General features: G+C 45.5%; 1 protein-coding gene across 4 annotated transcripts in view; it reads right to left on the reverse strand.

Moving 5' to 3' along the window:
• The window catches only part of CAST (calpastatin), a 303,324-nt gene that overhangs the window by 70,618 nt on the left and 218,692 nt on the right, over positions 1–14,014 (reverse strand). For all 4 annotated transcript variants that reach the window (XM_029572924.1, XM_029572935.1, XM_029572943.1 and 1 more), the window contains 4 exons: positions 13,791–13,844; positions 13,178–13,231; positions 8,210–8,263; positions 1,050–1,121 (listed from right to left, as the gene is read on the reverse strand). In XM_029572924.1, coding sequence (XP_029428784.1) covers positions 1,050–1,121; positions 8,210–8,263; positions 13,178–13,231; positions 13,791–13,844 — 234 coding nt within the window. The remainder of the gene's footprint in view (positions 1–1,049; positions 1,122–8,209; positions 8,264–13,177; positions 13,232–13,790; positions 13,845–14,014) is intronic.

Genomic DNA, 14,014 nt, shown 5'->3' on the forward strand with positions numbered 1-14,014 from the left:
GGCATCTGTAAACACAGCTTAAGTTGTGATAATTGCCCTGACCAGCAAGATTCTAACAGAGCAAAGGACTATCTAAAGAGTGATGGTAAATGGGCCCCACCTTGGAGAAATAACAATCTATGTAAATGATTCTCTGGGTAGTCACGCACTTTTAGACTTTCTAACCTGATACTATATTGTATTTTACCTATAAAAGAAGGATCAGGTCATGTATACAACAAGATGCTGGTGGTCAGTTTGTCAGAGAAGTGGCATCAGCATCTCCCAAGAATACTTAAATTGCTCAATAAAAAATTATTCTTTCTACAAAATCTAAGTGTTCTTGTATTCCTGGGTAAGCGTCATAAAGCATAGTTTAGCGCTTAACACAATACACTGGAAGCATGTACTTCATTGCATTGAACACATTATATATTTTTTGCCTATTTTATAAATAGACTCACGTATATTTTAATGGCAGAAAAAAAATATGACCTGCTGGCATAAACCCTCACACATGCCAAATTGGTCTATTTTAAAACATGCACGCATAATTGAAACCAGTTTGCCGATATCTCCACCAGTTCACCCAGTCCTTCGCCAGATCATCAAGACTAACCTAGCTCTTTACCTTGAACCTCCATCCGCCAGTTTACCTAAACCTCCCACCCAACCAACAGGTCAGAAGTCAATTGCGCAAGATTAAAATTACATGAATAAGTTGCCAAATGTACACACGTAAATGTGTTATAAAACAGCAGCTAGCGCATGTACCTCTTGGCACTGCCCTGGATCGGCCCTTTTTTACGTGCGAGGTTTTGATGTTTATAAAATAGCATGTACACGAGTACATACATGTGTATATGCAAACTTAATGCAAGTAGATGTTTTCAAAATTCACCCCGAAGCTTTTTCTCTACAGAAACATAGGAGAAAATCCCCAGTAAATCAGGCCCTCAGTTGAAAGACTAAATTTTTGAAGTTTCACAGTCTCCACATTTCTTTAACAAAATTCTGAAAACTTGTTAGTTTGCCTTCATGAGCAAGAAATCTGTTAGGGATATTCTTACCTTTGGCGCGCTCTCTGCCTTTGGTGCTCCCTCTGCCTTTGGTGGAGGAATTGCCTTAGCACCTTCTTTTCCCTACAGGAAAGAATAAACGTTTTTGGTATTTGGAGATAGTTTTCCATGTAAACAATTTGGACAGCATGAACTCATCTAGAATGATACTAACACTATACTGTACAACTTATGGTATCCTTACATCATCTCACTATCAGAATCCTACATGCATTAAAAAACCTTCTGAGTTTTCTGCAGCTAAATCCTCCCAGAGCTAGAAAACTATAAACATCACTCTACAACAAACCTCTGTCCCCATAAGCTGTAAGAAAAATCTGTTATCCAACCCTTTCTCCCCTCACCCTACACTTCCAATGAAAGACCTCACTTCCTCCACATAGGTCTGAAATATAGGACGCAGTTCTTAAGAAAAAGTAATCACCGCCCTTTTCAACAGTTTTTTCCATCTCATCTATTTCAGATATAGCCTGCATTTTTCCTTCCCTCCCCTGTAAGCAATCATCCTTTTGCGTCATCCCAGTCATTCATTTAACACGCATATATGCAATCATAAAAACCATGCCCCATACCTACATCCCTGAATGTAGAAAGTTCTCCCTTTAAAACCAGGTTACAGAAAGTGACTGAGTTCCAAGGCATAACATGGACCCGAATAACCTTCAACAGAACCATGTGGAAGCTGCAACCTCCCTCCCTAGGGCCACCAACTGAGGGACAAGGGCTTGGTTGTGCAGGCCCAGCACGACCGGGTGTGCGCATACCATGCATTTGCACGGGGGCGGCACATCCGGGGGGGGGGGGGGCGGCAAGCTGGTGGCAGCAGGAGAGGCCACAAAGCCTCCGGCAGCCAAAAACGGAGAGAGGCTGCAAGCTGCCGGCAAGGTCTGTGTTTCGTTTCTGTGTGTGCCTGTGCCCGCACAGCTTCTGCTCCCCCCCCCCCCCCCACCTCGATTCAGGAAGGCCCGCAGGGCCGAGATGGACAGGGCCGGTGAAAGCCCTGAGGCTGCCTTCCATTCCAGCCTCAGGCTCCCAATGACGACCATGCTGCTGAGGGGGGGGGGGGGGGTGGATAGAGGCCTGAGAGGTGTTTGTATTGCGATCACAGTTCAAACACCTCTCAGGCCCCTGCCCCCCCCCCCGCACCTCTCCCCCTCCCCCACCGCGCAGCAGCATCATTATTGGAAGCCTGAGCCTGGAATGCAAGGCAGGAAATCCTCAAGTGTGCATGCAAGAGAGAAGCTCATGCTAACTGCTGAGTGCACACTCGAGGAGGAACAGAGCAAGAACAGGTGCATGAGGAGGAGGAGGGGGAGAGGGACTGAGGGATTGCGGGAGAGTGGAAATTTGCAGATTGAAGGGAGAGCAGGGACTCAGATTGGTTGGGGGGGGGGGCGGGGGAATTGAGGAAGAGAGCAGAAGGGAGGAAGAGAGAGTGGCCCCAGGTAGAAGAGAAGCCTGGGTATGGGAGAGCAGGTATTTGGATTGGAGGTGGGACAAGAGCGAGGATTGGGGGATTCAGTGGTAGAGCAGTAACGTAGGGAAATGGAGAAAGGGGAAGAGCAAGGACTGGGTGATGAGATGGGGCGAGGATGCCTGTGGAGGAAAGCGCAAAAACTCGGACTGAGGTGGCTAACGTTTTGTCTAGGGCACTTAATACCCTTACACCGGCCCTGGTGATGAAGCTCATCTCACCACGGCCTGAAGATAACAGGAGGCCATGTGTGTATGTGTATGTGACTGAGAGCCTGTGTGTTTGACAGCCTATATATGCATCTGTGTGTGCCTGTGAGAGCCCATGTGTGTCATAGAGGCTCTCACAGGCACACAAACACACACAGGGATAGATTTTAAAATGCACGCACACATGGAACGCACAATTTTATAATATGCATGCAATTGTTATCAAATGCCAGGTCGGTGCACACAAGGGGGGTGGGGGGGAACAGATATGCAAGTACGCGCGGCGATGCATCAGGACCTTCCCCGGTTCCCTCCCAGTCCGCTCCAATTAAGAAGCGGATTGGGAGAAAACTTTCCAACCCCCTGGCCTAACCTCCCCTCCCCCTATCCCTATCCTGTATGCCCCCAAATTCTTTATCTTACCCTTTGCTCTTGCCTCTAAGCAGCAGCGAGTTGCGTATGCCGGCACCCTGCCGGCAAGCAATCCTCTGGCACAGCGGCAAATGGCCGCTGTGCCAGGTACCTCTAGCCCTGCCCCGCCCCTTTGGTTAGTCCTCGGACTTACATGCGTCCCAGGGATTTATGTGCATGGCCGGGCCCTATGAAAATTGGACTGGCGCGCATAAGGCCCGGCCATACACGTAAACCCCCAAGTTTTATGCGCTTAAGTTTGGAAAATTCGGCCAATAATGTATCTGTGAGGGAGAGGGAGCCTGTGTATGTAACAGAGAGGGAGTGTGTGAGAATGTGTTATTATGCATGTGTAAAAGCGAAGATAAAATTTAGGTGTCCCTACTTCCCCCAATCCATGACAATCACAGGGCGACCGGAAATCAGAAGAACACAGGTATGGAGAGCAGGAGATTTGTTTTAATCCTTATTAGTTTCAATTACTGGGTGTAATTAGATAATTCTGCTCTTTCGAAATATTTTTTTTTGGGGGGGGGGGGAATAGAACATTTTTTAATTATTGGATTTTTTATTCATCAGATGTTTTGAAATATTTTATTTGTGTTTGGGAAAATTTGTATGTTCTATTCATTAACTGTTTGAAATATTTATTCTTTTTATGAATATGATTTTACTATTATGATTGCTTTATATTTCTTGATTTTATTATTTATTTATTTAACAGTTTTTTATACCGACCTTCATAGTAATAACCATATCGGATCGGTTTACATTTAACAGGGAATAACTGGAGTAACAATTCAAGTAAACGAGAGCTAAACAATAGGTGGGAATATTAATGTTTTTATGAAGAATGGTAATGCTTCTGTTTTTCCATTGTTGCTCTGAATGTAAAGGCTGGCTTGCTGTGGGTTCCAGCTCAGTTCTTAGCAGCACGTTTCTGTTTGTACTTTCTGATCTCTTTATTCTGTATTTGGTGAGGGTCTGTCTACATTCTACATATGTGATACAGCTGAGGTATTTTTGTTGGCATGTAATTTCTGTGAAGGGATCTATTAGTAGCCTGGTTTTCTAATAAAAGTTTTATTAGTATTCTACGGTCTGGTGTAATATGTGCAGTGTTGCTTTTTCATAGTTGTTGGGGTTGTTTTGGTATGGGAGGTTTACTGTATTGTAATGGTAATTCTGTTTGTTCATGGCTTTCTGAGAGCAAAGCTCACACCCAATACACATTACAAAACGTCTAATTCCATAGGAGCTCCAAGTGTCTTTTTTGCAGTTTTCTGGTTTGCCTCAGCAGACTACTTTTGAATGTTCTTTTTCACATAAAATCTATTATAAATGCATAATTTAATTGTGTGTGTCTGTAAAGGATGTAGGGGTGTGTGGGGTGCCGTGTGTGTAAGGCTGTAAGGTTTGCCTGGTGTACCTAATAACCTTCCCTATCCATGGGTTCTGAGATGGGGGGGGGGGGGGGATGTCAGGTTTTTAAAAATATAGATTGCAGGATGGAGCTGGGCTTTCTTTATTTGATGGGCCTGGGATAGACACTGAATGAATCAGGGAGGGGTGGGGGGGGGGGGGCAGACCAGTAATTTTTTGCCCAGGTCTGCAAAAATGCTAGCACAGGCCCTGTTGGTGTGGGTGCAATCTATCCAGGGATACCCTCAAGGAATTAAATGGTGACTTTGTCATGATCAGCCATTTTACACAGCAGAGCATTCATTTACTGTGATTTCTTTTTTTTTTTTTTTTTTTAATCACAAACGCATTCTAAATTGAAAGTGAAATGGTGATGGGCTTTTATACAGGACAGTTATTGTGATATAAAAGAGCTTAAGTTTCCATATGCTTATTCTTGGCTATATTATATTCTAATGGAGGACGACAATTCCTTATTAAATGATTAGACAAACTGAAAGAAAAAAAATATTCAGGCTAATTTTAAAAATGAGCGCACGGGCGCCCATACATGTGCATATGGGCACGCGAGCCAACATATGCTGGAATTTTAAATCGTGCACGCATTTACGCACGCAACATTTTAAATACGCCTAGCGCATGCATGTGTGCTCCTAATTTTAAGCTGCTACTCGAGAAAACTTACTTTGTGTATCTTCCTTAAGAAATTGGCGGCTTTAATGCATGTATGTATGCGGATTTTAAAAGATGCTCATGTGAGGGACATTCCCAGTTTTTCAAATTGGTCCACCGGTTTGCCCAGTCAATCTTGAGGTCATCCAGACTGCTCTGGTTCTTAATCATGCACGCCCCCCCCCCATTTGATCCGGACCCCTCGCCCTGTCGTGTAAGCCCAAAACGTGATTTCTGCAGACTTGCTCCTCATCAGAAGCAGCAGTACATATATGCAGCTAAGAAGCCACTGCGTGCTGCAGCCTCTGGATTTAAAATATGAAGTTATGCTCATTACTATTGGCTCTGCCCTAGAACACCCATGCCCCTTCCACCACTCTGCTTCCCTCCCCCCCCCCCCCCCCTTTTTTTTTTTACTCACACATGCGTATAAATGTGCATTATTTCTAGCTTTTAAAATACGCGTCGCTCGCACACGGTCCAGATGCTTACATTTACAGGTATTTTAGCACGAGCAACATTTTTAAAAATCATCCCCATTCTGTATTAGAAATATATATTCCAAATGGAGTAAGCTGACCAATTGTTCCATCTCTTATTTTGTCAGTGATCTGGACAAAGGAAAAGCAGCAATACTGCCATGTAATGGAAGAATATAAGAAATGCCAAGCTGGGTCAGCCCAAAGGTCCATCAAGCCCCCAGCATCCTGTCTCAGACAGGGGGCCAATCCAGGTCACGAGTACCTGGTAACATACCAAACGTCCATGCTAACAACGGGGATAAACATTGGCTTTCCCAAGTCTACATAGATAATAGTGATTTATGGACGTTTCCCCCAGGAGCTGGTCCAAACCCTTTTTAAACCCAGCTACACTACCTGTTTCCACCACATCCTCTGGCAACAGATTCCACAGTTCAATTATGCACCGAGTGACAAAATACCTTCTCCAATTTATTTGTAAAAAGTGCTATCCTTTGTTTATATTTTGTGAAAGCAACAGAGAAATTTATGTGGCAATGTATTTGGGTATTTCCTGATGTAAATAAATCTACACCAAGAAAAGGAAATTGTTTTTGTCAATGTAACAGGAGACTAGATCTCTTGGCACTTTTTTCTTTTTTTGATGTTATCCTGGTAAATGCTTAGTTATTCATGCTCATGTTAATTTATATTTTTTTTGCCCCTGAACAATAGAGATCTTTCCTGAATCTGAATAACCTAAATGGCCCCATTACAATGGGTGGTGAAGGGAGCGGCTGAGAGTACGCAATAGTTTGCCCTGGCTTTCTTTTATTCCCATTCATTATATTTAGTTTTTTCTTCTATTTCTTTTTCTTACCCACCCCCTATTCTTTATTATAGGGGGCTGCATGTTGGAATACCTTTTTTTTTTTTTTTTTTTTTTTTTAATATCCTAAACTTCTTCGTCTTATTATTTGTATTGTATTTTGGAATTTAAATATTTCTCTTTAACAAGGTATTCTTTTGATAAGTTTGTAAAATCTATAAATAAAAACTAAAAAAAAAAAAAAAAATGCTATTAGCTTCAAGGAGTATCCCCTAGTCCTAGTACAATTGGAAAGGGTAAATAACCAGTCCCTATTTATCCGTTTTACTCCACTCATGTTTTCATAGACCTCTATCATATCTCCTCTCAGATGTCTCTTTGCCAGCCTAAGGAGCCCTAAACCATTTAATCATACCTTCTAAGGGAGCCAATTCCATGCCCTTTATCATTTTGGTCAGCCTTCTCTGAACCTTTTCAAGGCCCACTATACCTTTTTCAAGGTGCGACCACCAGAATTGTATACAATACTCAAGGAGGCAGATTTTCAAAGGCTTCGCGCGTAACCCGAGAAAATCTGCCCCTGCGCGCGCCGAGCTTATTTTGCATAGGCTCGGCGGCGCGCGCAAGCCCCGGGACGCGCATATGACCCGGGGATTGCAAAAAGGGGCGTGCCGGGGCGGGACCCGGAGGCAGGTGTAACTTTCGAGATAAGATCAGGAGGGAGTTTTAGTTAAGGCTGGGGGGCGGCCTCAGAGGGAACGGGGAAAGCCCTCAGGGCTCCCCTAGGGCTTGGCATGTGCAAGGTGCACAAGTGTGCACCGACCCGAATTTTATAACATGCGCGGGGGTTGCGCGAACAAATCTACGCCCTCGCGCTGTTTTTAAAATCTGGCCCAAGGTGTGGTTGCATCATGGATTGATATGGAGGCATATCTTCCATTTTAGTTTCCATTCCTTTCCTTATAATGCCTAACATTTTATTTGCTTTTTTGATCGCTGCTGCACACTGAGTCGAGGATTATTCCTATCTCCCATTCAAAGTTAAAGATGTTTGGGGGAATGCTAGCCAATTACCACCCCCTCCAGTCCCCCTCCCCAAATTTAAAAGCATGTGGCAGGGGGCTAGCAGTACCCCTGCAAGCCCCCTGATTCATTAAAAAAATACTATAATCACCGACACTCGCGCCCTCTCCCCACCCCATCAAAGATCCCCTTAAAATCTCCTCAAGCTAAGCCTGAATCCTTCTTCCCATTTGTTTGGGGAGAATTTAAATGGCCTTTTAGGTAGAGTGAGAGGCTGGAGCTGGTTTTTAAGGAACTGGGTGGGAGAGACGGGATTGCAGGGGCTGTTAGGCATCCCTTTGCCCTCCATCTTCCCTGCTAAACTTAACTTTGCTGGTAGTTAAGGAAGGTCATGCTGCGGGAGGGTGACAGCCCCACACTTAATTTAATTGGAGTGGGATATAAAAGGACTTAGCCAGCTAGCACAGATTTTCATCACTAACCTTAGAAGGTTAGACATTCACGACTGGGAGGCGTAAATCTAACCAAGTTCGTCGTCTTTGAAAAACAACAAAACCAGAGCTTCACAACCTCTTTATATTTCATGCTCAAATTCAGAAAACCTTTCACTTTGGAAGCAAGAAATTTTGCTGTATGTGGTGAACGCTTACCTTTGGTGCAACCTCGGCTTTTGGTGGAGGTACTACTTTGTCACCTGCTTTATCCTAGAAGAAAGAATGGTCAGTGGTGTAGTGCAGACATGAAACACACTCATTTCTAAGCTTTTATCTATATTTTTCTAACAAAAATATTCTAAAGAGGAAAAACAATGATAAAGGAAATTGGTTCTTACCTGCTAATTTTCGTTCCTGTAGTACCACGGATCAGTCCAGACAGCTGGACTTCCAGCAGGTGGAGTCAGAGAACAAACTGAAAATGCACCCCCTGATAACCTAGTGTACCATCTGCGATCCCTCAGTATAATGAATATCCAAGCAGAAAGAAAACACAAATTTAACCACTGAACAATTTAACAGCCAATGACTAGACCAAAAGCTAATAACAAATGGTCCCAACTTTCAGAGCTATGTAGCTGTAAGGAGTGTAGATTCTTCCATGCCTTATACCCTAACAAGCATCTTCGCATCTGCAAATCTTTGGTGAAGGAAGCAAAGGAAAGAAAAAAATCAACGGACTTACCAGACTATCTGGGCAGGCGTCTGGACTGATCCGTGGTACTACAGGAACGAAAATTAGCAGGTAAGAACCAATTTTCCTTTCCCTGTACGTACCTGGATCAGTCCAGACAGCTGGGATGTATCCAAGCCTTAACTGGGGTGGGACCTGGTAAGTCCCACTCTGAGTACTCTGCTACCAAAACAATCCGTATCTGGAGCCCAGACATCCAAGCGATAGTGCCGAGCAAAAATGTGCAGAGATTTCCAAGTTGCCGCTGGACAAATCTCTTGAGGAGAAACATTTTGACTCTCCACCCAAGTCGCGCCTGAGATCAGCTAGAATGAGCCTTAAGACCATCAGGTACCGTACGGCCCTTACATATGTAGCCAAGGCAATGGCTTCTTTCAACCATCGGGCAATAGTAGTCTTGGATGCATTCTGCCCTTTCTTAGGGCCACTCCATAGAACAAAGATGGTCTGACAAGCGAAAAGTATTAGTCACTTCCAAGTATCTGAGAAGGACCCAACGAACGACCAACTTTCGCAACTCCTGAGCCTGAGAGGAATCGCGATCCAAATCTGAAAAGGCTGGTAACTCAACTGACTGATTCAAATGAAAAGCCAACACCACCTTTGGAAGGAAGGACGGCACCGTCCAAAGCAAAAATCTCGAGGATGAAAACCGCAAGAACGGCTCCCGGCACAACAACGCCTGAAGCTCTGATATCAGTCTTGCCGAACAAATAGCCACGAGAAATAACGCTTTAAGTGTCAAATTCTTTAATGTGGCCCGCTTAAGGGGCTCAAAGGGCAAGTCGCATAGTGCCCGCAGAACCAAGTTCAAACTCCATGAAGGGCAGACCTGTCATACTGGAGGATTTAAATGTTTGGCTCCTTTCAGAAAACTTGCCACATCTGGATGTCCCACAAGGGAAGAACCTGGCCACGCAAGCAGCCCAAGGCCGCTACCTGAACACGAAGAGAACTGTACGCCAAACCTTTCTTCAGGCCTTCCTGTAAGAACTCAAGAATGTGAACTACTGTGGCCCTTCGCGGGGAAACCTGAAAACCGCTACACCAGAAATCAAAACCTTCCAAACCCGTGCTTAAGTAAGGGATGTGAAAGTCTTACACACACGAAGCAGAGTAGAAATCACCTACTCAGGGTACCCTTTTTTCCTCAGCTGGCGCCTCTCATAAGCCAAGCCGCTAGACAGAAGCCTTATCAAAAAATACTGGACCCTGACAGAGAAGGTTCGGAAGGTGTCTTGAGACGCAAGGGACCCTCGACCGCCAAGTTGATAAGGTCCGCGAACACTCTGGAGCTATGAGAACTACCGGTCCCCGGTGCGACTCTATCCGTCTGAGCACTTTGCCCACCAGAGGCCAAGGAGGCAACACAGAGAAGCACGTTGCTGGGCCAGGGAAGGACTAGAGCATCTACCCCTTCTGCTCCGTGCTTCCGTCTGTGGCTGAAAAACCGTACCGCTTTCGCGTTTGTTCGCATCGCCATCAAGTCCAGGTGGGAACACCCCACCTCCGGATCAAGAGTTGCATCGCCTCCTCGGATAGCTCCCACTCCCCGGGGTCTAGCTGCTGACGACTGAGAAAGTCTGCTTGGACGTTGTCGACCCCGGTTATGTGAGACGCCGCCAGACTACGCAGATTGCGCTTCGCCCATACCATAAGCTTGTCTGCTTCGACGGCCACCCGCCGACTCCGTGTTCCTCCCTGTCGGTTGATGTAGGCCACCGTGATGGCATTGTCAGATAGGATCCTTACTGACTAATGGCAGACCAGAGGAAGGAAACTGTGCAATGCCAAACTGCTCTGGTTTCTAAACGAATGATGGACCACTTGGACTCTGGAACGGACCATTGACCTTGAGCAGAGTGCGACTGGCAAACCGCCCCCCATCTGTTGTCACAATCAGCCACTGTGGTTTCTCCAAATTCACAGTACTAGCTGTAAGTGCTTCTGTACTAGCCACCACTGGAGACTGCTCCGGGCTGGATCCAGAAGAGGCAACTGAAGGTGAAACTCTTCAGACTTGGGATCCCAGTGGGAAAGCAACGCCCTCTGCAAAGGTCTCAAATGAGCGAACACCCATGGAACCAATTCCAGAGTAGAAGCCATAGAACCAAGAACTTGTAAATAGTCCCAGACGATGGGCAATGGGAGAACCAGCAGCCGCCGAACCTGAAACATCAACTTGGCCATTCTCTGCACAGGAAGGAAAACCTTGCCCACCATCATGTCGAATCGGGCTCCTAGAAATTCCAACTCTTGCGATGGGACCAACTGGCTCTTCGGAAAGTTGATCACCAGCCGAGGAACTGAAGCCATAGCAACACTGACTGAACAGCCTGCTCGCAGAGGCGCTGTGACTTCCCCCAAATGAGCCAGTTGTCCAAATAGGGATGAACCAGAATCCCTTCTTTTCGCAGAAGCCGCTACCACTACCATGACCTTGGTGAATACACTCGGTGCCTTCGCCAGACCGAATGGTAGCGCTTGAAACTGGTAATGTTCCCCTAGCACCATGAACCAGAGAAACCTTTGATGATGCTCCTGAATACCGATCCAAAGAGGCCAAATATTCTCCTTTGTGTATGGCCACAATGACGGATCTCAAGGTTTCCATGCGAAAACGGGGAACCCAAAGGGCTCTGTTGACCCTCTTCAAGTCCAGGATGGGACAGAATGAGCCCTCTTTTTTTGGAACTACAAAGTAAATGGAATATCTGCCTGTCTGACACTCCCCCGGCGGGACTGAAATGATCGCTCACAGGGCCTTCAAGCGAGCCATGGTCTGGAGTACCACTTGCCTTTTCACTCGAGACCCACAAGGAGACACCAGGAAAAGTCCCACAGAGGAAAAGCAAAATCTAAAGCGTAACCGCGATTTACAATGTCTAAGACCCATTGATCAGACGTGATCTTGAGCCATCACCGGAATCGGGCGCAGATTTGTTCGCTGTTTTTAAAATCTGGCCCAAGGTGTGGTTGCATCATGGATTGATATGGAGGCATATCTTCCATTTTAGTTTCCATTCCTTTCCTTATAATGCCTAACATTTTATTTGCTTTTTTTGACCGCTGCTGCACACTGAGTTGAGGATTCTTCCTATCTCCCATTCAAAGTTAAAGATGTTTGGGGGAATGCTAGCCAATTACCACCCCCCCAGTCCCCCTCCCCAAATTTAAAAGCATGTGGCAGGGGGCTAGCAGTACCCCCGCAAGCCCCCTGATTCATTAAAAAAATACTATAATCACCGACACTCGCGCCCCCTCCCCACCCCATCAAAGATCCCCTTAAAATCTCCTCAAAGCTAAGCCTGAATCTTTCTAACCATTTGTTTGGGGAAAATTTAAATGGCCTTTTAGGTAGAGTGAGAGGCTGGAGCTGGTTTTTAAGGAACTGGGTGGGAGAGACGGGATTGCAGGGGCTGTTAGGCATCCCTTTGCGCCCACCCCCCCCCCCCCCCCCATCTTCCCTGCTAAATTTAACTTTGCTGGTAGTTAAGGAAGGTCATGCTGGGGGAGGCTGACAGCCCCACACTTAATTTAATTGGAGTGGGATATAAACGGACTTAGCCAGCTAGCACAGATTTTCGTCACTAGCCTTACAAGGTTAGACATTCACGACTGGGTGGCGTAAATCTAACCAACAGGCCGATACAGTAGAGTGCGCTCCGACGGAGCACACTGTTAACCTGTCATTGGACGCGCGTTTTCCCTTACCCCTTATTCAGGAAGGGGTGGAAAACGCGCATGCAACCCGCTGAACCTAATAGCGCCCTCAACATGCAAATGCATGTTGATGGCCCTATTAGGTATGCCCGTACGATTCAGTAAGTAAAATGTGCAGCCAAGCTGCACATTTTACTTTCAGAAATTAGCGCCTACCCAAAGGTAGGTGCTAATTTCTTCGGGCACCGGAAAAGTGCACAGAAAAGCACCCTCTGTGCACCCTTCGACTTAATATCATGGCGATATTAAGTTGGAGGTCCCGAAGGGTAAAAAAAAGAAAAAAAAATTTGAAGTCGGCCGGCAGCTGTCGGGTAGAAAACCGGACGCTCAATTTTGCCGGCGTCCGGTTTCCGAGGCCGTAGCTGTCAGCAGGCTCGAGAACAGACGCCGGCAAAATTGAGCGTCGGCTGTCAAACCCGCTGACAGCCGCCACTCTGGGCCAAAAGGAGGCGCTAGGGACACGCTAGTGTCCCTAGCGCCTCCTTTTGCCCATTTCTACCGCCGGACCTAATTTAAATACTGCATCGCGTGCACAGGCAAGTGGCCTGCCCGCTCTCCCGTGGACTTTACTGAATCGGCCTGCAAGTTCGTCGTCTTTGAAAAACATCAGAACCAGAGCTTCACAACCTCTTTACATTTCATGCTCAAATTCAGAAAACCTTTCACTTTGGAAGCAAGAAATTTTGCTGTATGTGGTGAACGCTTACCTTTGGTGCAACCTCGGCTTTTGGTGGAGGTACTACTTTGTCACCTGCTTTATCCTAGAAGAAAGAATGGTCAGTGGTGTAGTGCAGACATGAAAAACACTCATTTCTAAGCTTTTATCTATATTTTTCTAACAAAAATATTCTAAAGAGGAAAAACAATGATAAAGAGGTTTTGCAGTGACAGATTTCGTTTTTTGCCATCCCTAGGCATTGCGTGTTCAGACTTCCCCTTTCTTAGTAAAGTCGGACATGGCCTGAACCTCCCACAACAGTTTGTGGCCCTCAGAACTTTGCTACCTTAAGACAAGAATAGCAGGGCCCATGTAGAAATCTACGCCTGGTTATAAATACTTCAGGCATATGGGCACAAAAATGATAGATGAGATTTAATGGGGGGGCAAATTTAGGGTAATGCATAAGAACAGAAATGTGCAATGTTAGCACTAAACATGAAAAGGACCTTCCTGGGGCTACTGGTTGACAGGAAAGTAGAAATCCATGCACAAGGCCAAGCAACAGCAGTAAATGCCAGGCGAGCGTTGATTTGCATTAAGAAAGGTTATGGAAGTAAAAGGAGAAAGAAATTCCTCCAACACATACAGTTAATACTTACCTTTGGTGTACCCTTGGCTTTTGGTGGCAGCACTGTTTTATCATCTGTTTTATCCTAGAGGAAGGAATTATCTGTGCTGTGATTTTCTCAAGAAATATGCCCAAATCTGATTATTAACTGAATGTTTTCCATTTTAAATCATGCAATGGAAAGTAAGAACTGCACGTACAGAGCCACAGAAATAATGCTAGCATGGAACACTACACCATCAACATTAATTATTT

The sequence above is a fragment of the Rhinatrema bivittatum genome, chromosome 1 (assembly GCF_901001135.1).
Source record: "Rhinatrema bivittatum chromosome 1, aRhiBiv1.1, whole genome shotgun sequence".
Taxonomy (NCBI): Eukaryota; Metazoa; Chordata; class Amphibia; order Gymnophiona; family Rhinatrematidae; genus Rhinatrema; species Rhinatrema bivittatum.